The sequence below is a fragment of the Phalacrocorax carbo genome, chromosome 10, assembly GCF_963921805.1.
Source record: "Phalacrocorax carbo chromosome 10, bPhaCar2.1, whole genome shotgun sequence".
NCBI lineage: Eukaryota > Metazoa > Chordata > Aves > Suliformes > Phalacrocoracidae > Phalacrocorax > Phalacrocorax carbo.
The window spans coordinates 18,240,387-18,266,550 of record NC_087522.1 but is presented as its reverse complement, the minus strand read 5'-3'; the positions used below and the strand labels follow the sequence as shown (position 1 = coordinate 18,266,550).

The window sequence follows — 26,164 nt, the reverse complement described above, 5'->3', positions numbered from 1 at the left end:
ATCAGGAGTTGGGTTTTCTTTATTAACTATGGCAGTCTCTTCATCTCTGGCTTTACAGAAAGATGCCATCTCAGAGTCAAAGATTAAAAAAAAAGACACTTCATTTTAGCCGTTGACTCTTTTCCAAGAGGGAAATTGCTGGAGGAGCATTAAAACTAGGACTAATTAGCAGCATTAGATAGGAGTGCACTGCACTAAGGAACATGACTACAGCTAACTAACAGGGAATTACACTGGGATGGGACCAGGGGCTTCCCCATCTAGAGCGTGTTTGTTTCCTCCTTCCCAAATTTTAGCTAATACCCGAGCCCCAGTAAACTGCTGTCAACAAAAGCAGCCATAAGCATTCACTGCATATATGTCCTGGCTTTGGGGATTAACACCATTATTTCACCTTTGTGAATGAAAGAATCATGCAGGATCACACCGTTGCTCCCAGGTCTGAACCCCACGTGTTCTTTCCAGCAGATCACAACTTCAAGCATCAGCAGGAGGACGTTGAATGAGAATATGCAATTCTACCACCACAATGACTAGAAACAGAGCTGTGATTTACTTACCACGTAAAAGACTTTAGTTAAAAGCAGTAAATAATTCATTACTCACTCCAGAAACAAGATGATCAAGAGGTGATCATCTAAGCTGAAAGACAAATTCTTGAAAACAAAGTCATTAAACTAGAGGTAAGGAGATGGAAAAAAGCATTTTGGAAACTTTGAAACTATTTATTCAGTTGTTCTGTACAAGACTAACATTTTTCATACCACCCCCACTATCTCCAGCAAGACAGTCCCAACACACACACACACAAAAAAAAAAAAGTAAACTGCAGCTCTTACACCGAGAGGAACTGCCATACTAAGTAAGTGCCATGGGAGCCTCGCCTCCCCACACCGTCACAAAAGCGTTGCAAGTTGCCTCATCAAGGCAGAGATGCCAGACTCCTGGCTCCCCATCAGCTGTCAGGTCTCTGCGTGGTTCTGCCTTGCTGCGACTGCTCCGTACCATTCACTCATTCATTATAACATGTAAAGAAAAAAATATCCCACAGAATTTCCACCAAATAAACATTTCCCTGAGGCAAGAGGCTTCGCTAAATTCCTAGGAGGGCATTCTGCTCTGGCCACACACGTGGGTGCTTCCCAGCAGAAGCATTCAAGTGAAAGCAAAGAGAGGGAGTAGAACCAGTACCTCAAGTCACTCGCTGAGAGTCCCTATCCTGCCAGGTGTCTGAACACTCTTTCAGCTACCATGGGTAGTTGAAGGTGCAAAGTACCTCTCAGGATTAGGCCTTCAACAGGAACCATGCGACATCCACTGCTCAGAGTCCATCCATAACTGCTGTGCTTAGTTTTAATAACACAAGTTCTGTCTTTGGCTCTTTTGCTACAACCTAGGTATTTTCTGTAAACAAATTTTTAAATCTGAGCTGCATTTTTTTTAAAATACAAACAATGAACTCATCTTGGGAAATTATGCATCAGCTCAAATTGAAAACAGTCCACCTTGGATCTTACAAAAGAAAAAATGGTGAAAAACTAAAGCAGATATTTGCTGGTATACTTAGTGTCAGCATCCTTCCCCAAAGCTCAAGAAGGAAGGTTTTTGCATGAAATACCAGTAAAGTCTATGCAGATCAGTGCTACTGCTGCATGATTCAGGTGTGGCTGGGGGGGCCTGAGAAAAGGCAGAAAAACAAAAACCACAAAGCTCAGTTGGAACCACAGCCTGACCCTAGCGATGCACAGCCTGAAAGGGGGTGCTCAGTAGTATTTAGGTCTAAGAATTAAAAAATTAGAAAGAAAAGACACACTGCAATTCTAGAGGTCCCCATTCCTGCAGCTGTGACAAGCACATGATCCTAGTGCAGAAATCATCGAGGAGAGCAATATTATTCTCTGGAATTCATTTGACTAGTAGCGACCTTGGTTAATCTGTATCATTCCCTCTGCCCAAAGAGATCATAACTGACGATCCTAAGAAAGAATGGCTTTAGGGGAGGGTCTGAAACCCGCCTGCACAAACTCAGATAAGAACTGGTGCTCTTGCTGGATTTGGTACTGTGTTCGCAGTCACCAAGACACCATTGAAGTCCAGACAGTGCAGCTTTTTTTTTTTTTGTGATGTGCAACCATAAAAAGCTCTATTAAATAAAACAGAATACATTTTAAATACAGAATGATTAAAAAAGGGTTGAGGAGCACACAAAATAGGGCTGAAATGTGTCACTAGTCCATTCTTGCTCCACCATAAAAGGCACTGGAATTATGTCTTCCTATACACGTGACATGCTGAGAAGTGTCCCATTCAATCCAATGCATTCGATGGTACTGAGGATAAAACTGAGCAGGAGGGAAAAAAAATCCAAACCCCGAAAGAAGTACAATTCTCAAAGTTAATGACTGCATCTAAAAACATCTCTCTAAAGTCTTCCTTCTCCTCCAGAGGGGAACATCAGGTGGTTCATTAGATTCACCACACAGGAAATGTTAAGTCCTCCAATTAACTGTAGCACAGTTTTATAGTACAATTGAAGAGTTCGTCAAACGTCTTCAGAAAGCACTGGCAGTGCTAGAATTATCCAAGTAAATCCAAAGGAGAGAAAGAAGCACCTTTCATACCCTCCACTGGGAGACCAAGGAGGTAACTTGCTTTGGAGGTACTTGGCAGATATAGACCCAGGTAGGTGGGAATCCACTACAAGAAAGCCAAGCCACCAGAGTCTCCCTGCAAGTTCTAGCTCCTGTCAGTGCCAGGGAATGCGTGAAGGGCAGCAGCAATAAAACAGTGCTACAAAATGCTTCTCTCATTAGGGCATGGCTCAAGGTGGCCCATTGTGTGGGGCTTAGCTCTGAAAGCCTCTGAGCAAACGCACCAATGAGTTCCTCGTTAGAGTTCAGTCTCTCCAGTTGTCGTGAGGGGTGGGGGGGGGGGGGAGAGACACAGCCAGTATCCAAAATTCATGACCTGTTCCTCTTGGTTTTATCCTATGTGTGCTCTATAGCTCCCCTCCTTGCAGACGTCACAACTTGCGCTGCTGTGCATTGGACCCTTTGCCGTGAAGCTGAGAAGCATCTGAAAGAAAATAAAACCAAGTGGGAAGGGGGTTCGACATCAGCTCCATGGAGCTGCGTGCAGCTGGGGCAGCCAGATCTGTCCACACAGGAAAACCTACTTTTTCCCTTCCAGCACCAAGGAATCAGGGGGCAAGAGGATGTGCTTGGAGACTCACAACTGGGAGCAGCCCTGCCTCTGCACCTGAGTAAGGGACACAGGAAGCACTGAGGGTCTTCTGTGGCCTCCCAGCAAAAGCACCACAGCAGATTCAGATTGCTGGTTGACTAGCTAGCCTATGCCCTTCTTTAAAAGCTATCCTACCATGCCTCCCCATCTAGGAAACTAGAAATAAATGCTACTGGCTGCCTTGCATCTAAAGGTGGTTTGAAATAACACTGTTAGTACACCTTTGCCGTTCTAATGAAGGCTTTAGGTGCCCACTGATAGCAACAGGAATCATAGGAATCTAACCACCAAAGTAACAGAAAGGAACAGATGTGGAGGGAAAGAGAAAATGCTGAAAGAGAAACCAAAGACAGAAGAAGGAAGGAAGTTTAAAGAAGCAGAAATTTTCCAGGAGCAATCAGAACTACCATCAGACTGTGATGAACAAATGGGTGTACTGAGATGTGCAGTTAAGCAGCAGCGGCACTGAGCAGTGTAGCAACAGCTTCTTCTCCAGGACAAGGACAACTCATTCCATGCACAAGCTCAGTCCCAGCACGTTGTACTTCTGAAGCGAGCAGTCAGAACCATTGCCACAGCACCAACACACAGGCACCTCCACCAGCAAATGCAGCAGTGACAACACATAAGCAAGCACTGGATGCTCCTTGTCCAAACACTTTTTGATGAAAGCTGGTATAAGCACTTTCATTTAAGATCTCAACGTTTCCTTGCATTTGTAGCAACCTCCCAACACACCAGAGTCCTCGCAGCTTTCAGACAAAGCAATGCAGCTGTGGCCATCTGCTTAAACAGCCAACCACAGTTTATGCCAAAAACAAATTAATTTTGTTTCAAGATTATGGTGGCCACTTAAATATCTATCGTGTTCTTCTACAAAACACCACAGTTAGTGATGTTCCCAGAGATGATAGCAATAGGCTCAATCTCCAACCTTCATGTGAAAACAACAAGTGAGAAAGTGGGTCCCTGCTGAAGCTGCCTCAATGGTCAGTTTTTCTTCACTTATTCCTAGTCACCTTTTGTCTACTCACAGCTTCTAGCACTACATCCTGCTTAAGAGCAGCAGTCCATCAAAAACTTCTTTTGTTATAAGCCCTGTAAGCAACAGCGAAGTAACCACTCTAAATTGCCTCAAATAACGGGACAGAGAACTCCTCAGTGACACAGAATACATTTCACAACCCAGTTTCAAACTGAAGTAAGTCACCTCACTCTCCAGTAACTGTGGATTTACAAACAGGAAGGAAAGGCCTGTCACACCGGTGATTGCTGCTAGTACCTTCTTCTGCTCTACCACACCAGACTGGCATAACAACCCACCTCAGACAAACTTCAGCAAAAGAAACAAAGACAACAAATTCTTTGAATTTTCACCAGTGGACAGCACTCTCTTCTTTCTTCATCAAACAAGCACTGCACTCAGCACTCAAGGGCTTTCTACCCCATGACTGCTACAGGAGGCCACATCAACTCCAGCAGGTTGTCCACACATCTAATTGCCTCAGTGCCACAACACTAGGCTAGCAGATCCACTCCTTAATCAGGCTTATATTGCCCAGTGAGACAATCACAACAGGAGCAGGTACTAAGACAGTGGCACTGACCTGCACTGAAGTGCTAAAGAACACCTGATCAAGAAAGCAGAAATAGCAATTGCAAACGGGATAAGCAACTCCCTGAAGCAGGTAAACCTGATCTGCTGGCCCTGCATTTCCATTTTCAGAATGCTGCATGGATCCCCCTTACTTCTCTCCTTCCTCCACAGTGCTACACATTTACACATGCTCACTCCCACCAGGCAGGACTCCATTTGCAGGCAGAGATGGTGTTCTTTGGAAATCTCTTGGTTTGTGCATTGCTTCCGCAGGCATCAAACTGGGGCAGGAACAGGCTTAACTGCAAAATCATCACGTTGTCAACAGCAAGTAAAGCAGTCTCCATTTACACTACAAACTTGTCGTGAAAGAGATGCAGGCAATTAGCTCAGCGCACAGATGCAAGACATTCTGGTCTGACACATTTTATATAGGTCACCAGAAACAAAACTCCTCAGAACCAGACTACTCATTCCTGGGCAGCCCTGGCAGGCTGTGCATAAACACGCACAGCTTTAATCCCAGCAGGATAATTTTTACCACGACACAAGCAGCAAAGCAGAGTACCTCCAGGAACCAACACTACCTATAAGCACTGAGGGCTCACCATTCCAAAAATGCACAAGTTTGCCCTGGCTAACTAAACAGTACAGGACACAGAACGCAATGCCTCGCTTTGTACCTCGGGGAGGCCGCAAGTTTTAGCGATGACCGCACTGGCCAGACAACATGGACAACCACTTTGCTTTCACCCCTAGAGGAAGGATCTGCTGTGATACAGGATGACTCACGACGCAGAAGACAAACACGACCGTCTGTCAAGTTACCTGGCAAACTTTGCGGTAAATGAGTGGACAGGGCAGAATGTGAGAGTGGCGCTGCATGGTGGGGGCTGGAGTGCAAGCCAGCTAGAAGACCTAGAGAGAAAAACAAAGAAAGGAGAGGGGAAAAAAAAGAACAAATACACATCGAAGGCAGAAACAAGCAGAGGAGCTGCAGCAGTTAGCCTATAGCTCAGCTTCCAGCCATTGGGACTTCTGGACTACCTGCAGGGATGGGCCCAAGGTTCTCCAAATACAACTGCTGGAGATACAAGTGCACAAACTACAGCATGAGGCAACAGCAAGAGAGATGGGTTGGTCTGCAATGGGTTAACACAGCAGAGCATCAGCGTTCTTGTTATTTGACAGCACAGGCACAAGTAACATGCACATGCATGACCAGGAGGATACTCACTGTGGCCAAGGCCATGGTGGAAAGTTCCTGGAGCAGGTCCTGTAACTATTGCATCCTTTGATACTCCTGCTTTTGGGGAGGAGTCTGAACTGAAGGAGATGACATGAAGAGGGAAGGAATGAATAGGAGAGATAATACCTAACGGGGTGGAGCTCAGGGCAGCTGGCAGCTTTGGATTGCTGGACTTGTAGGATGGAGCCAGTACACTTAAGGAGGAAGAACTCGTTAGCAGCACAGCTCCACTAGTTCCTTTCTGAAAAGCAACAGAAAAGGTCAGTCAGGAGTAAGAAAACCAAGGCATAACATCACTCATACTTAAAGAACTGCAAAACGTGGAGTGCTCAAGCATTCCTCCTTGCAAGAAGCGCCCCCCGAGCCGGGCCCAAGAGCTGCCAACCCCTGAGGCCATCTGGAGGTGCCCAGGACACTATAGCATCCAGCAGCTGGATTGCCACTCTTCTAAATGGGACTGTACTGGATTTCACTCTGTTGTTCCCTTACTCTGGAACAATGCCTCCGTTAGGCAGAGGAAAGGCTCATACGCTGCCTGTGAGTTCCAGGAAGGATGCTTCCTACTTACCTGTAGCAGCATATCACTGCTGACAACTCGAGGCACCAAGGTTTGGTGTACCCCGCACCCAAGAATGTTATCTGAGATCTCTCCCATGGAGAGGGATACCACTGAGGAATACTTTGCAGCTCTCTATCTCAGAAACAGACAAGGTACACAGGCTGAGCAGTACATGGTTTTCAGGCCCATTTAAATATACTCATTTAATTGCCCAGCTCTTTCCACATGCCACAAAAGGCAGGTATAAGCAGCCAACCACAAATTAATACAACAGCATTAGGAACAATTACTTTTTTGCTATAGATGAAGACGAAAGTCCTTATACCATTAAATACAACAGCTGAATAATACAAGTCTGTATAGGTAACCCAGGTGTCCTTCATGAGACATTACTGAACTGTATTTTGCTTAGTTGTTACTTTAAGCTGAAAATGAGAGCTTGAGTTCTGGAGTGCAAGCCCATGGCAAAGGTCAGGACTTCCCAGCCTAAGCAACCAAGATCCAGACAGTCATTCAAGAATTTCAGGAAATTATTTTGAAGTCATCACTTTACTGTAGGTCTGAACAAGTTAGGAGATGGCCTGACACAGTGCCACGCACTCTCCTGGCTTTAGGCTAGGCCAGCACACCCCTGCTTACCGGCACAGAGGTAGAAGATGCGGTGCTGCTAACAACAGCTGGCTTTAGGGAGGAGGTCAGCAATTTGGCCACTCCTTGAGTGCCCCCGCTAGAATCTCCATTTGAACCTCCAGGAGGTGCCACCAGAGTCAACTTCTGTGAAACAGGCGTCTTCTTCACTGAGGAGCTTGAGGACTGGCGGTTGGATGCCTGGCCCGAGGAAGGGGTCTGCACACTGGTCAGCAAACTCCCAGAGGAGCAGCCCTGGTTTGCAGAAGCTCCAGATGAGGAGCTGCTGGAAGAAGCCCCATGCTTGGAGAGGGAACCAGAAACAAAGGGCGATCTGTAAGATTGTCCTGAAGAGCTAGAGCCACTTGAGTGCTTTCCTGTGTAGCTGAGAGATGATGAGGATGAGCCTGGGCTCTTGTGGGAGCTGCCAGAGTTTTGGGTGCTGCCGGGTGATGCAGAGGAATGGAAGCTCTGAGCTTTGGTTGATGACTTGACCTGCTGGAGGAGGGAACGTTGGGGCAGTGGGGAGGACGACTTGGGATTCTGCAGTTTGACAAATGGAGCTGGGGAGGTGAAAGTTTTCTGTAGCTGGCTGCCTGAGTGAAAGACCTTCACCTGAGAACCCGGCACTGGGGTGGAGGTCTGAGGCCCATGGCTTGGCCGGACCAGGCTGTGGTGTTTCTGTTTAGCCTGGTGTGTGTCAGGAAGGATTTTGCTGGGGGAGGCTTGGCAGGAGAGCTCTTTGTAATTAGAGTTCTCTGTCTTTTTGTCTTGAGAAGACTGGCCCAATGCCAGTGCCTGCTCAGCCAGGAAGTTTAGAGGAGACTGAAGGGAACTAGAGGATGATGTAGGGGAATGGTTGGACTTTGGAAATGTCCTCTTCTCCTCTGAGGATGCAAGAATTGGGATCTTCTCTGGTGGAGCTTTTGGAGCTCCAGGAAGAGTAAAGTCAGGGCTCCCTCCCACTCTGCTGTTCAGCACAGCCAGTTCCTTAGAGACTGCTTCAAGGGAGGAAGTGGGATTATGAATTAAGTCCTCATCCAAGGAGTCATCCATGAAGGTAGCAGAAGTGCCAGTGCTGCTGGCTGCTTGGGCTGTCCCATGGGACAAGAGTTCTCTGGTTTGGGCACTGATGCCCAGAGCTCCTCCCTGGGGCTCTGAAGACAGAGCTAAGGTGCTGCTTGAGTGCACTGAAGGAACAGAAACCGACACCTTTTTATCTGGCTTGCAGGAAGATTCCTGGAATAAAATCACAAGAGAAGGCAGAGTCAGAACAGAAGCAGGGTTTACTGCTGAAATGGGAGGGGAAGGTTCCCAATCTGGGACAAAAGGCAAAACAGGCACGTTCTGTGCCTGCTGGCCCCCCACCTCTGTCCCAACTGCTGCTGCCATCAATTTTAGCTGCTGTTCTAGTTGTTTTTTCAAGCCCAGTACTGACTAGAACTATTTCACAGTACAACTTCCTTGTACCTAGTGTATAGATACAAGGCTCAAATATAGGATTTAAGATGGCAGACACTTGACTCTTGGTGTACGTTAGCTGTGAGAAACAGAAAACAATGAACTCACCTTTGCTTTCACCTTAGTAGGAGCTATAACTTTTTTCTTCGCCCTGTTTTGAGGGAGACAAAAGAAACATGGCTCACTGAATGCCCACAGGGAAGCATCCAATTAGGGAGCAAACTTGGGCCCTGTTAATGATGATCCACTGGGTCTTTTGCAAAGAGCCAAGGGAACAGAGGCAGCATCTCAGGTTGCTAGGATTCAAAACCATATGACATTTGGTTGCTGCTCTAGGAAGCCTCAATTCCCACACAGGGGAATGAATTAGGGACTGGAGCAGAGTCTTGAAATGGTAGCAGAGCAGTGAAAGCACTCAACAGACACATCCTGCACTGGCTGCCGGGCTAGGAGCTACTACAGGAACCCACTGCTGACCTAACTACAGCAGTACCCAGAGAGAAACTGATACAGAGATTGTTTTGAAGAAAAGTTACACATTTTTCTTAGGTTCCCAGAAGAAGTCAAGGATGCAAAAGCATCTGCCAAATTCACAGAAAATAGATCATTTGGTCTGGTCAGATGCAATCTCTCATACAAGACATCCCTGAACTGCTAGAATGGTATGGCTGAGGGAAGGATGACCCTACACTCTATTTCATACTCTTTCTCACACTTCCCCTCGCTCATCCAGTGCTAAGAACAGGACCATCTGTCAAACAGACATCAGCCTAAGTCGGTATCATCATCTATTATAGACTGCCAGCAAGATCCATGAGGCCCTTTGGCATTAAAGCACCTGCCCAGCTGGATTCCGATGGCTCTCTCGGTTTGCCACCCACAAGAATGTTGCACCCACCTTCACTAGCTTGAGCTCATTGGACCCCTCCTTTAACCAGGCAACAAGAAACAGGGAATCCAGAATCCAGTAAGGACCAACTGAACAGGCAGCGATAATCACAGTGCTGGCATCACACTCCATTTTACCTTGATCTGCCCCCCAGGGACCAGCACAGAGGCCTGACTCCAGTCTGTTGAACAAGGCCAGGACGCAACCTGGCTTCAAAGCTCTTGTCTTTGAGCTTACTGTAAAGCTAGAGCACCTCAAAAAGGCTGTCAGTGAGAGATATCACACAAACAACTACTCTCCCTAGACCTCCCCAAATGAAGCAGCGCCAAACTATCTGATGGGAGCCAAGCAAGCTCAGGTACTCCTGCGTGTTCCACCCAGGCCCCAGGGAATGGAGTTCACCAGTTATCACTCCAAAGGAATGCTGCACGATACTCACAGGACTGATGTGAGGTGTCCGTGTACACGCCTGCTCTCCTTAAACAGTGTCCTAAGAAGGGAAGAGAGCAATGAGAAGTGATATCCAGCAAGACCCAGTAGAGCAGCTGGGATCACTGGAGACAGAGCTGCACAGTACAGCAGGGGACTTAGTGAAATTAAAACCACAGAGAGAAAACAAATATTCATCCCTTTTCCAGGAAAATCCTCCTGAACTCCCACACACAGTTCCCTCTCTGGGGAGCTATACTTGTAGGCGCTGGAAAGGCCATTAAGGCAGTTGTTGGACAATAACTAAGGAAAAAGCTCTGCCAGCTTAAAAAGCTGACAGCCAACTGGAGAGGCAGTACAATCATTCAAGCTGGACATTGCTGCTGCCAGAGATCATCCAAGAGTTGGCAGATCATCCAAGAGCTCTTCAACTTCAAGGAAGAAAGGTTACCTTCCCCTGCCTTAATACAGCAATATGCATTAGCAGCTTCCGCGCATTGCACATCTCTGTTGCTTTTACATCCCCAGCAAGCAGCTGAGGTGATCTCTTAAATCAGCACAACCATTTCTGTAACAATTGACTAACGACAACCAATAAATAGAGCTTCATCCAAAACCCTTTACTACTGAGGCTAAGTAAATCAGAATCTCACACAAACACTATTTCACCTAAAACAGCTGCCACTCAGCTGCCACCTGAGATGTCAGGGTGAGAAGCTTATAAATACACCTGCAGTAATGGCATACGGAATACACTTCCTGTCTCCTGTTAACTGCCTGACAAAGACTTTTGTCATCCTTTTTCTTTTAAAAAGTAAGCTTATTTTAACTTTATACTTTGTTAATCACCTTTTGCTGCTACCTGAGAAAACAGAATCATGGCAGGGTCTCTCTGAACTCATACACATAGGCACTACTTTGTCCATCTTCAAGTTCCTCTTAAAGATGAGCTTCCACGATCACGATGACAGTGAGTCAAGCTGACTTGACGATAAAACTGTTCAAAATTCTCACAGTGTTGCCAATCCCTCCCCTCTCCTGTGTGGCTGTCAGTCTACCCTCTGCCTTTAAACCCCAAAGTCATAGAATTATAGAATATCTCAAAAGATGGAAGGGACCCATAAGGATCATCAAGTCCAACTCCATCAAGTCCCAGCAGGAGAAACCATTGTCCTTGAGCTATTGGAAAGCAACCAGGAAAACTGCTTTTGTTCAGTCATTCTGTAGTTAACTTCACTGGAAGGCCCTCCTACACCGAGTCTTAGGTCAAAATCTGTATACCTAAGAAGAGTTTCACCTACAGACTAAGGGGAAGATATTTCAATTTCCTTCTACTCCAAGAAAAGCCTTTTTAAAACTTGGCAAGCTATGACCCTCAAGCTGGTAATATCTTTATTAACTAAGTAGGAATTTGCACCCACCTCTTAATGCCACCATTCAGCTCCCGTACACTAAAACAAACACACTACAACGATGCACATTACTGTACTTCATGTGCACATGCAACTGCAATGGCCACGGACTTTTCCAACTGGATCTGTAATGTGCTACTCATACTGCTCTTAAGAACTGGTACCTGCTTCTTCCTTTATCCCCCATGAAACCCAAAAAGCAAATTCACAGAAAGAAGACAGTGCTGCCAGCTCTTTAAATGCAAAGTGATAGAGATTCCAGCAGTAAGACTGTACAGTTGCCCTTTTCTTTAAAACTATTGAGCAAAACAAAGCAGGCCAGAAGCTGATGACAGTCCCAGCAGAATGACTGCAATTTGTACGGCTCTCTGCAATTGCTAGCTCAATGGCATGGATGATGGAGGGCATGAAAGAGCCGGAAACAGCAGTGAAGACACCAGATAGGGTAGAGAAAACCACACCAAATTCCTACTTACTCTGCTTTCTGATTTGTATAGTGCAAGTCCAAAGTCCCTAAAACTTTCTGCTTTGCTTTCGTTTGGGAATACTCTAGGATCTAGGGAAGACTTCTCGAAGTGTCTGAAAAATGCATCCTTCGTGAGACAGATTACAAAGTGATCCTTTGTAATACAGATTCAAGAAACCACAGGCCAGTCAGCCTCATCTCAGTCCTGGTTCCACCTTGTAACTTGCCACTGCCAGTGGCATCCATCTGAGGTCAATATGGGGGCCAAGACTACTCAGCATTGTCATTTACAACCTGGATAACAGCACGGACTGCACTCTCAATAAGTTTGAGGGTGATATAAAAACAGACGGAGCAGGTAGAAGGGTAGAATATGTCAGAGGGCAAGGCTGTCATTCCCAGGGGTCCGGACAGGCTGGAGAAAGGAGCCAACACATACCTTGTGAAGTTCAACAAAGACAAACAGAGAGTCCTGCAGTCAGGATGGAATAACCTCACACAGCAACACACGCTGTGGGCCAACTGGCTATGTAGGAGCCTTGCAGATAAGGACCTAGGGGTTCTGGTGGACAAGTTGAACATGAGCTGCTGCTGCTGCAAGGGTGTACTGCTGAGAGCTAACTGTATGCTGGCAGGTATTAGCAAGAGCAGAGCCAGCAGTTCAAGTACTTATTCCACTCTGTTTAGCACTTGTGAGGTCACATCTGGATACAGCATCCAGCTTCAGAGTCCCCACAATACAAGAGAGATGGTGACAATCTGGAGACAGTCTAGAGCCACTAAGATGGCTGAGGAACAGGGACATACAAGGAGAGGTGGAGGGAACTGGGTTTGCTTAGCCTAGAAAATCAGAAGACCAAGGAGGGTTCTAGCAGCAGTCTTCCACTATCTAAGGAGTGTGGGAGGGCAGGGAGCCACAAACAAGATGGAGCCAGACCTTTCTCAAAGGTGCACAGTAAAAAGCAAAAAGAAGGAATATTAAGTTCAGTGCAGCAAGGGGAATTCTGATTGGAAGTAAGGAGAAAAGATTTCATGAAGAGTGATTAAGTACCAGAACAGGGGCCCAGAGATGCTGTGGTAATCTCCATGCCTGGAGATTTCCAAAACTCCATAGGACAAGGCCCTGAGCACTCTGATCTAACTTTGAAGCTAGCCATTCTTTGAGCTGGGGTAGGACTAACGACCTTCCAAGGTCCCTTATGACAAGGAATCCCTGCAGTACAACTGGATTCTTGCTCACCTGGCCTGCATCCAGCCTTTTGGCCAAAGGGGCTTCACCTCTCCATCTAGGAAGGTCTTCACATAATCCTCTAGAGACTGAGCCTTATTCTTGTCAAGGTCATAACCATCCAACTTAATCTTCACCAAGTGGCAAAGCAGCTCCCTGAAGAACAGGAAGATTTCAAATACAGTTACGCAGATTAACTTTCCCCAGTTGGCGGTCATTCTGGTTATCCAGGGCTGGATAAATACACCAATACACACCTGGCTCCTCATAACACCTTGCTAATAAAACCAACCCTGCACTGCCTCCACAAGAAAGAGGAAGGGAAAGGCACATTCCTCACTCTGTGTGTGCATGCACCTTGATGCACCAGGTGCGTGCCTTGTTACCCCTTCCCATTTTAATATCCTGAGACAGCAGAGGTAGTAAACCAGTGCCAGAATTACAGGCATCATTAACAACCGCAGAACTGAACCTCTCTGCTGACCTTTGTGCTGACAGGCAGTGAGAAGGCAGGAAGTGAAGCTTGATTTGTTCTAAATGAATCAGCCATACTATGGAGCAGCACCCCAATTTGTCACAGAATAAGATGGAGAAGACAGCGTGACTGATTCTCATTTTATCCTTTGTCACTCTCTCCTTCACCCAGCGCTCTGTTCTTTGTCAGAACCCTGGGTGCCAGGGGCAGCAATCCCCATGAGTTTCAACTGCTTTCACGACCACAAATCTGCTCTTATTAAGAGTCTAGTCTGTAGGATTTCAGCAATTCAGTTCCTTCTTTCCCCAAAGATCTGTCCCTCTCTTTTGGCCTGCACAGAGGCTCCTTGGCACTTCTCTCAGAGTTAGCCTGCACAAAATTAGCTTAGCTTTGCCATGTATACAAGGGTGAGATTTATTAAATGCAACAGTGGCTTCCAGAAACAGCACAGTCCGCCACAAACCTCCAAGCTGACTGTTACTACAGATGATCAGCACTGCTCTGAAAACTAGATACAAATACTGAAATGCTTCACTTCCAACTGCACAGAATCAGTCAAGTCACAGGTTCACTTAATGTCTAAATTATGCAAACCTGATTTCAGCATTCCATTGAAATTTCTTTCGTGGTCCCATGACACGCTTCCCTCCCTTTTCTTCATCCTCATCATCATCAGAACAAAGTCGATCTCGCTGGTCTTTGTCCTTTTCCTCTTCCAGCATCCTAAAATGCACAGAGAGATAATGTGGAAGTCATGTCCAGGAGATTGAAGGACAGGATTAAGTACCTCTGAACAGTGTTGTTCAGAGGTCTCAACAGTCAATGATAACACAGGCATGGGAAAAGGATCTGAATCTCTTGCTTTGGATACAAGCTGAGCTACTGCTCAAGGTTAAGACGTCTCCCAATATTGTGTAACAGAGACCATGGGATTAATTCAGCTGTTCTGTGACTGCCCTGTTCCTAAAGACGTGCCCACACAGATGTGAAACACTTCAGCCAAATTCTGGTCCCATCAATGCTGCTGTAGTTGGCATCACCATTGAGAGAACAAAGAATGCACACAGCTGATTAGGCCCATCAGCAATTTTTGACTACAGAACAAAAATAGGTGGTAAATTTCATGAGAACAGCCTACAGGTCACAGGGAGCCTGCTGACAAGAGCTACAGATGCATAATGAGCGAACAAGGAGCTTACTTGGCAAACTTGGCCTGAGTGTGAGCTTGGCATTCCTCCTGGTACTTGGCCATCTGCTCTGGCATGGCCCTTCCAATGGCTTCCTTCAGCTTCTGCAGAGGCTCCTTCAATCGGCCACCCTAGAGCACAGCACAGGCCACACTGAAGTTCCATGTGGTGCGTTCCAGATGACACACCCAAATCTGGCAGGTCCAGACCTTGCCAATTCTGGACCCACACCACCAGATGTGGTGCCTGAACTGTGTTCAGCAGAGGATACCACCACCTTAGGTGGGCAACAGCTGTGCTCTGGAGATCAGGGGCAACACGCAAACTAGAGAGGACTGCACTGCCAAATTCACTCACCTGCTCGTAGAGATAAAGCTTGCGGGCACGCTTGACCAGAGTGTCCTTACTGCAAGGGAAGAAAGCAGCCAGGTGGGCGTACACCCCTGACCGGATCTGGCTGTTCAGCTCCCGCGTCTGCAGCTCTATGCTGAAGAACAAGACAAACACAGCACTGACCAGGGAGCTGGCAGGGGCTCTCTGAGCAACATAAATGCAACTCTGAGGCAACCTGGGGAGCTGGAGGCAGGCAGAGAGGGACAACGTACAAGCCAAACTACATGACAGTTCTTTAGATTTTAGAATCAGACTCAAGCCCTTTATCCCAAGCTAGGCCTTTTAATCTAGTTTCAGAGTAACTGAAAAAGTAACAAAAGGATGTCAGCAGCCTCATTTATTCTGCATTTCTTCCTGGCAGCTGAAGTGCAGCAGTGTCAGGCAATGAAATGGGATGTACATGCCGCTCATGTCAGATACTATAGTGGTCTAACACAAGATGATAAAGAATCAAACTTTATCCCTTGGGCTTGAACTTACTTCCCAGTGAGTAGATTCAAGAGGTCAGTGTGTGCCAAACCCACCTCTACAGTTACGTATAACTTCAGAGACTAGCTTTTTATGCCACCTGTCAATGTCAATAAGAAGTGTAAAAACCCCTAACTGATTCTACAGTAAAGTCATACAAATCATTTAAACCCCTTCTGAACGTGGTTACAGGTATCAGTTTGAAAACAGATTAGGACTGTTTCTGCAGTCAGCACTGGAATGCTAAAAGGTGGTAATCGCCACTTGAAATGAGAGGGAAACAGATTCCCAAACTTCCCTTCAGCAATTCCCTTCACGTGCCTTGATAAACCTTAATGAAATTAAAGCCTCTGTGTAAGTATTACACTGCGATGATCACAAAGCTGTGCGCATTCATCAGCCTTCTCCAGACACTTGAAGAACAAAGCCATTATCAACAGCTGCGTGAAGCAACACTGGCATTCTGTAATTGGAGGGACTCAAAAACACAGAGCTGTAATGGAGCTCTCCTCCAGTCTGCAAAGAAAACCAGTTGAACACAGCAGCCTTATCCCAGTTATAAAATATTCCATACAGCATATAACTTAAGTTGCAAAGAACACACTTGACATATCTGACAGGGAGAGATTTACTATTCTTGTATCAAGCTATGATCACACATCAAGTGACCAAATATAAGGACACAGGTATCGAGCATCACCTTGAGAACAGGAGGCCTGGATACCTCCCTTCCAATCTTCTCCTACCTCACTTAGACATCATATTTCAACTGAAAGTCATTTCTAGGAGACTTTCATGTTACCCTAGGCATGTTCTGTGTGGAGGACCTGTATAAGGACAGCCCCACAACTCCTACTAAGCCTGCTCCTGAATTTACCAAAAAGGTTCTACCTAATATTCTCCTTTCCCACTCTTCTCTCCTGGCGGCACTTACTCTAGTATGATGTTGTTAATATCCTGAGTGAAGAATCGCTGTTTGCCTTCTCCCTCTGCAGCTCTGGCAGCCTGGAAATTAGCAAATAGCACAAGTCACCATCAGTTCACAGGTACAGACACAGGAACAAGCAATCAAGTGGTTTTTAAACCACTGAACAGGAGCCAGCAGTGTGCCCAGGTGGCCAAGGAGGCCAACAGCATCCTGGCTTGTATCAAGAACAGTGTGGCCAGCAGGAGCAGGGAGGTGATCGCACCCCTGTACTCAGCACTGGTGAGGCTGCACCTCAAATCCTGTGTTCAGTTTTGGGCCCCTCAGTACACGAAGGACACTGAGGTGCTGGAGCGTGACCAGAGAAGGGCAGCGAAGCTGGGGAAGGGTCTGGAGAACAAGTCTGATGAGGAGCGGCTGAGGGAGCTGGGGGTGTTTAGCCTGGAGAAGAGGAGGCTGAGGGGAGACCTTATTGCTCTCTGCAACCACCTGAAAGGAGGTTGTAGTGAGGTGGGGGTCGGTCCCTTATACCAAGTAACAAGTGTTAGGACGAGAGGAAATGGCCTCAAGCTGTGTCAGGGGACTTTTACATGGGAGATTAGGAACAATGTCTTTCCTGAAAGAGTGGTCAGGCACTGCAACAGGCTGCCCAGAAGAGGTGGTGGAGTCACCACCCCTGGAGGTGTTCAAAAAAACATGTAGATGTGGCACTTGATGACATGGTTTAGGAGGCCTGTTGGGTTGATGGTTGGACTTGATGATCCTAGAGGTCTTTTCCAACCTTAATGATTCTATAAACCACTTCAGAAATACTGTAAAACAGGCACAGTTTTATTCCACCACATTCTGCACCAGCTACTTGCTGCAGATGGGCTAAAAGCTGGGGCAATCAACAGACAGAAGAGAGATTGTGTCCCCTCCTCTTATACCTCCTCACTCAAGTCCAACCCCACCATCTGAACTGGTAAGACCATGTCCTGCCCACAGACCTTCCCATTCTGGATTCTCCTGTGCAGATACACGGGAGTCAAGTGCATTGGAGTGACAAACACTAGAGTGAAGATTCCTCCATTTAATGGTGCAAAGGAGATGGCCTAGTGGCCACTACCTTCCTTGGCATACTTCCCATGGGAAGAAGGGACAGTTTTGGGGCATGGTTTTAACCTCACACTAGAGCTGTTAGACAGAGTAATACAAGCATAGAGCTCATCCCTGGAACAGGGAAGATCATCCTAGTCACATTTAATGACAGTCAGGGATACCTGTCATCAGGCTTTCTAGACCAATCTGGACACTAACCCAAGAAACCAACAGAAAGAGTAGAAGCCACAGGGGATATGTTGTTTCCAATCAACACTATAGAAGCTAAAAAACACAGTCCTGTTCAGGAAGCTTCCTAAGCTATGACTGCAGCACACACAGGACTGTCCAAAAATCACACCCATGAAAAATATGTCCAGAGGGAAAATAATTCCAAGAGATGAATGAGATAGTAGAAAATTGCCAAGAACTTTTAGTCCCTTCTGAGTGGGGATGTAAACAAAGCTGGGATTCACCACAAGGCACCACATCAAGTTAGTGACTCCTGTCATGGGAAAGGAGACCAGGAGAGAAGGGCATGATTTCAAAATCCCCTGATTTAACACTTCAAGGCCGAGGCTGGTAAGTGATTAATTTATGCCCAGAAGGTGTACTTTCCTCTCTGTCAGCAACAGGTCATAGACAGCTGGTGGTATCAAAGGAGAAGGCTCAATGCTAAAGAGAATCCTCAACAGAAAAAGTTCTTTTAGGAAGGAGAATTCAAGTCAAATCAGTTCAAGAAGAGGAAATGCCTGGAGGATCCACTTAACCCAGGAGATGCTCCCACCTGCTGGGATGGAAGAGACCTGGCTGTCAGACAGAGGTATGGCACCTCTTCATTCCCTCCTGCACCAGAGTACATGTCCCAAAATCCTAACTGACCTAGTGGCTTTGATTATTTAAATCTTGTATTTCTCTTCCTTGATTTCTTTTCTTTATGTACACAGTCCAGCAACAAGACAGACAGCAGCAGCAGGAAAATCTAACCAGGAAGATCGGTGGGTAGTCTGATATTACACTACCTTGCAGCAACATAACAATTAACTTGAAACCGTGGGAGCCTCCGTAATAGTCTCCTTTAATTCAGATATAGTTCAGAAACAGCTGATTCAGTGTTAGCTATTCAGGCTGTTAACAGAAAATAGGAACATCCATGAAGAGCCCATTCTTTTTATCAGCTGTGGCAATACTACTTCAGTTCCTCCTCCTCTTCCATCGGCTCACCACCACTATACACACTTAAAATTTCTCAGCAGAACACAGTTATCTTTCACAGAAGCTTATCTTTAGTAACACGAGTTATTAAGTAAGAGATCCTTAAGTCACAGGTGCTCTAAATCGATGTGCCCCAGAAGGCAGAACACACACCACCATAGAGGTCTAAGAACACTGTTTACAACTTAAAGATCAATGTTTAAAAACACCACCAGTAGCGGGAACAAAACATCTCAACATTTGTTGACAGGCTGATGGTGACAGCCCTCACACCAGAGAAGGCCCGCAGCAAATCTGAAAGTGCACTTCTTCAACATGCCAGGAGAGGGATCCCTGACCAGCACCCAACGCTTCCCTGCTTCTCCAGAACAGCAGTTCCCAAAGTGGGTCACAACATTTTGGAGAAGACAGGCAAGTCCCACAGAAGTCCAGCTACTGGTGAAAAGACATGGGATCACCCTTCTAACATATTCTGCTCCCTAAACAGTACCCCAACACTGAGATGTTAAAGATGGGGAAAGAACCCAGATTGCCAGTGATGTGGCTCCAAGGTGGGAGATGCCAAATTGTACCCATGCTTCAGTGAAAGCATCTGCCTGTGTATGATGCAGGAAACGGTTCTAACAAATCCTCAAGCTCCATCTACAGGGCTTCTCGTGCCTTCTCACACTGTAGAACAGGTAATCCTTTCCAGCTGCACCCACGTATTTCACATGCAGAACACTGCATGCCATGTCACAGACCATCACAGCAAATTAAAGCTATTAGGGGGGAATTTGTCCTTCAACCACATTAGTTCACATTTTAAGTTCATTCATGTTAAATTCACTTTAGAAATTACCTCTTGCATCAGATCCATACTTTACCAAGAGAGGTACAGAAGCCATACTGACAGGTGTGATACCAAGGGTTGCACTCCATACATAAGGCCAAGGACTTTGATGCGACCTGACATCTGGGCGTTCAAGAAAGTGACTTGGCCATAAGAGAAAACTGGGTGACACAAAGGTGTGACCTGATGCAGCACTGCGGAACTCCCCCACTGGAGTGTGCTGTCTCTGGGAGAAGCTACACAAACCCAGCAGAGCTATCCCCTCTCCAGCCATCACACAGTCCTACTGCCCAGCAACCAGCTGCCATACCTGAGCCAGTTCTTTGATGCGTTTCTCCAAAGGGGCTGGTAGGCCTTCTGGGAGGGATGGCGGTTGCTTGAAATCCTGCTCCGAGCCCATCCCAGGAGGATCACTCCCATCCTCCACATCAGGAAAGGGACTCCCTTCTGGGGATTCACTGAGGAGCCGCTCCAGGTCTAGGTCAGTTAACGAGTCCATAGCTGTCGCTGCCTGAAGCAGGTCGTTATCACTGGCATGGCCAAAGAGTGAGAGCAAAGGGTCAGGCGTCGCCTCTGCCTCCCTTGGGGCTGGAGGTTCTGCCGGTGAAGGAGTTGCCACTTTTGGCTCCTCATCTTTTTTCTTCTGAGCATCCTTCTCCTTCTGAAACTTCTTCAGCATCTCCTTGACACTAAGAGCGCCAGAGTATTTCTTCTTCTTCTTCTCCTTACTTGCATTTAATGCTGTAAAGCTGTGAACAAAGTACAGAAGATGAAAGGGAATGGAAATTAATACAAAACTAAAAGGGAAGAGAGGAGGACACTGTCATCCCAGTTCACTTCAGCCATACGCACTAATCCCCTGGAAAGTTGTAGCCACTTAACTAATTACACCAGGAAAACTATTCTATTGTTTCTTAAGGTTTTATGGTCCTGCTCCTTGTTCAGCCTAAGGAAGAGAAGGCTGTCCTTCCTCACTGCAGAGAGGTGATGGAGCTTAAACCATTTCCACACAGTTCTGCTCTTATTTAGCTATGTGCATTATTCCAGCAAGGAAGATTTGGAAATGCACAAACAACTAGCACACAAAAAGTGAAGCAAGCAGCAGCTTGAAGCTTTTTGCCTCTTAAAGCCAGTACGGCAAATTCCTTTTCCATCTCTTCAGGCTCTCCACTTTCTGTTCCCACCAGTAGTTCCTAAACAGAGCTCCAGCAAACACCAACACTGCAGCTAGCTATGCCCCTCTTTGCTTGGACACTCTTGCTGTGGAGCTCTGCTCCTTCCCTAATCCTCAGCTGCCTTTTTCCTCCCACTGTGGAGGCGAGGGGGGTTTACCTGCTGCTGCTTATGCAGCACGCACTCAAGCCACCCACCACTGCAATAGGTACCACTGCAGCGTAGCAAATGCCTGAAGCAAGGTGTTGAGCAGCAAGCGTTCCCTCCCCCTCCTTACCCAGCTTTGGGAAACTTGGACTTTTTGGATTTCTTCTCCTTGTCATAAGAGTCATCTTTCTTCTTCTTCTTCATTTTTTCACCTCCATCTTTCAACTTCCGCTTCTGCAGAGGGTTAAAACCAAGTCACAATCAAAGCATCTCCTGCTCATGGAATTGGACCTTTATCCCCATCTTCAATATTTCACAGCGCACCCAGCTCTTACACTAGAGAAGATCCTACCAGTAAAGGGGAATGGATACCAAGCACTCCTGCTCTTTCCCCTTTTAGCCACCTTGCTTCAGCATTATGAAAACAGGGTTGTCTCCAGCAGACACTGCCGCCAAAGAGGAGTGCACCTCTAACAAAGAAAATAATCGAGAAAGCTGGCTTGCTGACCTTGGGACACTTCTTCTTCTTCTCTTTAACATAATCATCTTCAGATTCAGACGCTTGCCGAAACTGCAGCGTTCCTGAGTTGATGTAAAACCCTCCATACTTCGTAGTAAGAGACGCTGGAACGAGCTCATCATACTGGAAATAACATAGAACAACCTATTGGCACTCTGAGCTTTGTTGCTCTATTCTGTCGCTGTGCTGCTTGGAGAATGGAGTGGGACCTGTGCCCCCCCAAGAACAGACGGTGCTGTGGACATGCCGGCCCACTCACATTCTCCTGCCACGTGGTTGCCCCAGGACCTCTCCTTCCCCAGCCTGACACACTCCTGGCTCGTGCCCCATTCAGGGTCTGCCCAAGAGCCAGCTCAGCCCTGCCCCCAGCAGCTGCCTTTAACCACCCTTGCTCCTGCCCCAGTACTCACTGCTTCAGAATTGTCGATGAAGGAGTCAGATTCGTCATATCCATACCCCATATCAATCAAGTCTTGTATACGGTCCTTTCTACGTCTCTTGCCACCCTAAACAATAAAAGATTGACAGTGGGTTCCTTTTCCAGCGATCACAGGGATGGCCCCAATACAGGACACCAACATTGGCACCAGCACAGAGAAGAGAGTGAGATCTGGTTTGCTCCTAGCAGCAGCAGCAGCACAAAACCAGCATTAATGCTGATCATATTGTCACCTCAGGATACAGTAAATCCAGTTTTAGGCCTTGTCACATAGAATCAAAAATGATGCAGTGAAATGAAAGGGAACCTGGACCTGCCAGACAGGCTGACTTTCTGCCAGCATGTCTTATGTTGAATTGGGCCTGCAACCCTTCAACGTTACTGCCAGCACAGAGATGGATTGTGCTTCCCTAACTGCTATACACTCAGCACAACTTGGTACTACACACATCAAACATACAGCCAGTGCATTAGGGTGCCCCATAGGTCAAATTCATATCACAAGACAATACAGCAACGCGCTATCCAAAAGTGCCTTGTACAACATAATGTAGTTTTATTGCAGTCCACAGAAGAAAAGCGAAAGGAAGAATAGAAAGGAAATGGGTAAGACAGATCAGCGCCTCTCACACTATCCCAGCGCATTTTATTGTCTTAAGGGCAGCAAACTCACCAGAGCACCATACTTACAGACTTAACAGATTACATCATGCCACAGTTACAAGGTCTAGAAATTAATTTTTGCTTAAGATTAAATTTTATAAGTTACATTAAGACAATGACATTTTCCACTACAAGTGAGAACGTCATTCACTTTAATTAGATGGTCATCTGATTTAAGAACATATCCGAACTATTTTCATGGACAACAGCCTTGAGACAGGAAAGGAGCATAGAAAACAGAAGCTTCCAGTCAAGATAAAGGACTGCAGGAGAACAGGAACATAAGAGTCAATGACCATTACTAAAACACTACTGGTTGAGCACTGAACAGCATTGCCTGTCCCGACGGATAACATAATAGAAAGAAGTAAAACATACATATTTTTCTTCAAACTTCCTAGCAAGAGCCTCCACTTTATGCCTTTCCTTTTCGTCATCATTAAAGGGATCAGCAGTGTCTTTCTTCTGTAGAAATAAAAGAGACAAAAACATCAGAACCAATCCTGTCACACTGCCACCAAACCACGATGTATTAAACCCATGACAACTAGCACATCCAGGCAGAAGCTCCGACAAACTGACCTGTTTCAGTATTTAGTACAGCACTGTTTAATGTCTTCATCAGTGACACAGACAGTGGGATCGAGGGCACCTGCAGCACGTTTGCAGATGACACCAAGCTGAGCAGTGGGGTTGACACTCCCGAGGGACGGGATGACACCCAAAGGGACATGGACAGGCTGGAGAGGGGGGCCTGTGAGAACCTCAGGAGGCTCAACAAGGCCAAGTGCAAGGTCCTGCACCTGGGTCAGGGCAGCCCCCCGCATCAATACAGGCTGGGGGATGAAGGCATTGAGAGCAGCCCTGCTGAGAAGGACTCGTGGGTACTGGGGGACAAGAACCTGGACGTGACCCAGCAGTGTGTGCTGACAGCCCAGAAAGCCAGCCGTATCCTGGGCTGCATCACCAGCAGCATGGCCAGCAGGGTGAGGGAGGGGATTCTGCCCCCTCTACTCTGCTCTGGTGAGACCCCCCTCTGCAGCACTGTGTCCAGCTCTGGGGTCCTCAGCACAGGACAGACATGGACCTGTTGGAGCAGGTCCAGAGGAGGCCACAAAAATAGTCAGAGGGTGGAACACCTCTGCTGTGAGGGCAGGGTGAGAGAGTCGGGGTTGTTCAGCCTGGAGAAGAGAAGGCTCCAGGGAGACATTATTGCAGACTTTCAGCACTTAAAGAAAGGCTTAAGAAAGATGGGGACTGACTTTGTAGCAGGGCCTGTAGGGATAGGACAAGGGGTGATGGTTTTAAACCAAAAGAGGGGAGATTTCAGCCTAGGTTTAAGAGAGGTGGTAGATGCCCCATCCCTGGAAACATTCAGGGTCAGACTGGACAGGACCCTGAGCAACCTGATCGAGTTGCAGATGTCCCTGCTCACTGCAGGTGGGTCAGACTAGATAATGTTTAAAGATCCCTTCGAACACAAACCATTCTATGATTCTGAGAGTGTCTCTAGGTCTTGGGTGCTCTCTCAGCTAGTTCTGTACCTCTCTCTGCTTCTCCCAACTCTCATAACAAAACAAAAAGAATAAGCAGCATAAACCACCAGATGACTGCTGAACTGTTCTGAAGAGCAACACCAAAAATGAGTAGAGTTCAATCAACTTTCTCTTCATTAAAAACACCCATAAGACAAAGTTCAGGTGCTACAGAAGTTTGTGTGCCATTGTGCCCTAATAAATGGCTTTCAGCAGGCAAACAGAACTGTCAGGCAACACCTGGAAGCACCACATCCACCACCCAGGAACAAGATGCCAAACACTAAGAGGGAAATAGTCACATGCAGTAGAGCAGGGTCCCCAAAAAGACACAGCCACATATTGTAGAAGCATCTCTCCTTTTCACAGGCTTTGGAAAAGAGCTGCTTATAGCTGCTAGCAAGCCACATACCAAAAATCACTTTAGATCAAGCAATTTCAAGCTGAACAAGGACTGTTCCACACAAGCCATGAGGAAACTTACCTTGTCTCCTGAAGAACCACCTTTTACTTTCCCTCGACAACTCTTCAGAAGATCTGGGTAGAAAAATTCTGGACAGCGTTTGTGATCCGGCTCAAAGAGAGTCAGTGTGATTCGAACAGCTGTTGCAGTGGGTTCAGAGTCCTGGGGCTGCTCTCCATCGTCTTTCCGAGACCTTTTCAAGAAGCTGCTGCTGAGCGGACCGTGGAGAGTGGTGAACGAAACCCTGTGGGGTTCTGTCATGGCTACGGCCAAGTCTTACCAGTCCTCATGGCACAGTTCCCATTGCATCAGAAGAGGCCTGCCCCGGCTGCACAGATACGGGCTTCACCAGCTGGTTAAGGATAACCAAGGACGTTGGCAGCGAACAAGTTGCTTGATTTTGAAGTTTTGTTGGGAAATGACAAGTGCCCGTGCTGCTGGCACTTGCTGCCGTCATTAAAGAGAAAGAATTCAGTCAAACCTTGAGTTGGAATTCCCTCCAGCGCTGGCAGCCCCCCACGTTGTAGCTTCTGCCTCCCCCCCGCCCATTTCTGAAGGCAACACAGCTGGCGAGGAAACCAAGCGACCTCACCACACTTGCCGGGCAGAAGGGACGGCCCGGGCCGCACCGCCTCAGGCCGGGGCTCCGCTCCACCTCCCTCCGGCCGGCAGCTCTCCCGCTGCACGGAGGCCCGGACATCCCCGCCCCGGGAGGGGTGACCTCCTCCCCGGCCCCGTCCGCGGCGCGGGGCTGAGGGGAGCCCGGGGGCTGACTGCGCCGCCGAAGGGAGCCCCGGCCGCGCCGAAGGGGAGCTCCCGGGGCTGGGGGGTAGCGGGCCGCGGGGTGGAGGGAACCGGGGCCCGAGGAGGGGCGCGGAGCGCCGCTGCTGGGGCTGGAGCGGCGGGGCCGAGCTGGGCGGGAAAGGGGGGGAAAGGGGAGGGCAGAGGAGGGGAGGCAGGGCCCCCAAACGCTCTCACCGCCCGCACTCACCGCCGCGGGACGCGGCCGCCGCCGCTGCCGGCTGACTCCTGGGCCGCCTCCGAGCCCCTCTCCTGTGTCACGTGCGGGGGGGGGGGGCGCTGCCTTCGCACTGAAGCCGCGCGCCCCGCGCCCAATCGACGTTGCCGCCGCAAGTCACGCCTCGAAGGAAAGGCGCTCTGACGGCCGGCCCGAGCCACGTGACGAGGGCGGACCTATCAGCGCTGCCGGTGCCGCCCCGTCCCGGCAGCACCCGCGCGGCGGCGGGAGGGAAGGACAAGATGGCGGAGGGGTCTCTGGTGGCTCTAAGTGGGGGCTGGCACCGGGTGCCCGCCGCCACCGTCCATCGGGGCGCTAGAGGGAGCAGCCGGGAAAGGCGTGGGGGCAGCCGGCCGGAACCAGAGGTTGAGAGGCGGCGGCTCTTTCGGGGCTCTCGGAGCGGCTGCCCGCGTCCTGCCACTGACAGCAGCGCTCGGGGGAGATCGGTGAAAATCAACGGTGTGATCGCTC

At 47.8% G+C, this 26,164-nt stretch overlaps 1 protein-coding gene across 5 annotated transcripts; it reads right to left on the bottom strand.

The window, feature by feature from the left end:
- Nucleotides 1-704: 704 nt before the first annotated feature.
- Nucleotides 705-25,775, bottom strand: UBN1 (ubinuclein 1). Of its 5 annotated transcripts, XM_064462180.1 has the most exons (18): nt 25,667-25,775; nt 24,697-25,122; nt 23,056-23,142; nt 21,986-22,081; nt 21,564-21,698; nt 21,186-21,289; nt 20,046-20,484; nt 16,618-16,688; nt 15,180-15,309; nt 14,835-14,953; nt 14,230-14,358; nt 13,173-13,316; nt 10,065-10,115; nt 8,845-8,887; nt 7,288-8,514; nt 6,078-6,330; nt 5,669-5,758; nt 705-3,075 (listed from the first exon to the last, which is right to left on the bottom strand). In XM_064462180.1, exons 2-18 carry the CDS (start codon nt 24,934-24,936, stop codon nt 3,023-3,025), a joined length of 3,411 nt encoding a protein of 1,136 aa, XP_064318250.1. In that variant the 5' UTR covers nt 24,937-25,122; nt 25,667-25,775; the 3' UTR covers nt 705-3,022. The 5 variants fall into 5 exon arrangements, with proteins under 5 accessions (XP_064318250.1, XP_064318252.1, XP_064318251.1 ...); XM_064462182.1 differs by lacking the exon at nt 5,669-5,758; XM_064462181.1 differs by lacking the exon at nt 10,065-10,115.
- Between the last annotated feature and the right edge of the window lie 389 nt (nt 25,776-26,164).

Excerpts from the sequence above, each read along its gene's own strand:
- UBN1 (XM_064462180.1), bottom strand. The coding sequence starts at position 24,936 with ATGACAGAACCCCACAGGGTTTCGTTCACCACTCTCCACGGTCCGCTC. Across the intron at positions 8,515-8,844 it reads CTACTAAGGTGAAAGCAAAG|GAATCTTCCTGCAAGCCAGA; the intron begins GTGAGTTCATTG and ends ATTTTATTCCAG. Across the intron at positions 5,759-6,077 it reads CCACCATGGCCTTGGCCACA|GTCTTCTAGCTGGCTTGCAC; the intron begins GTGAGTATCCTC and ends TTTTCTCTCTAG.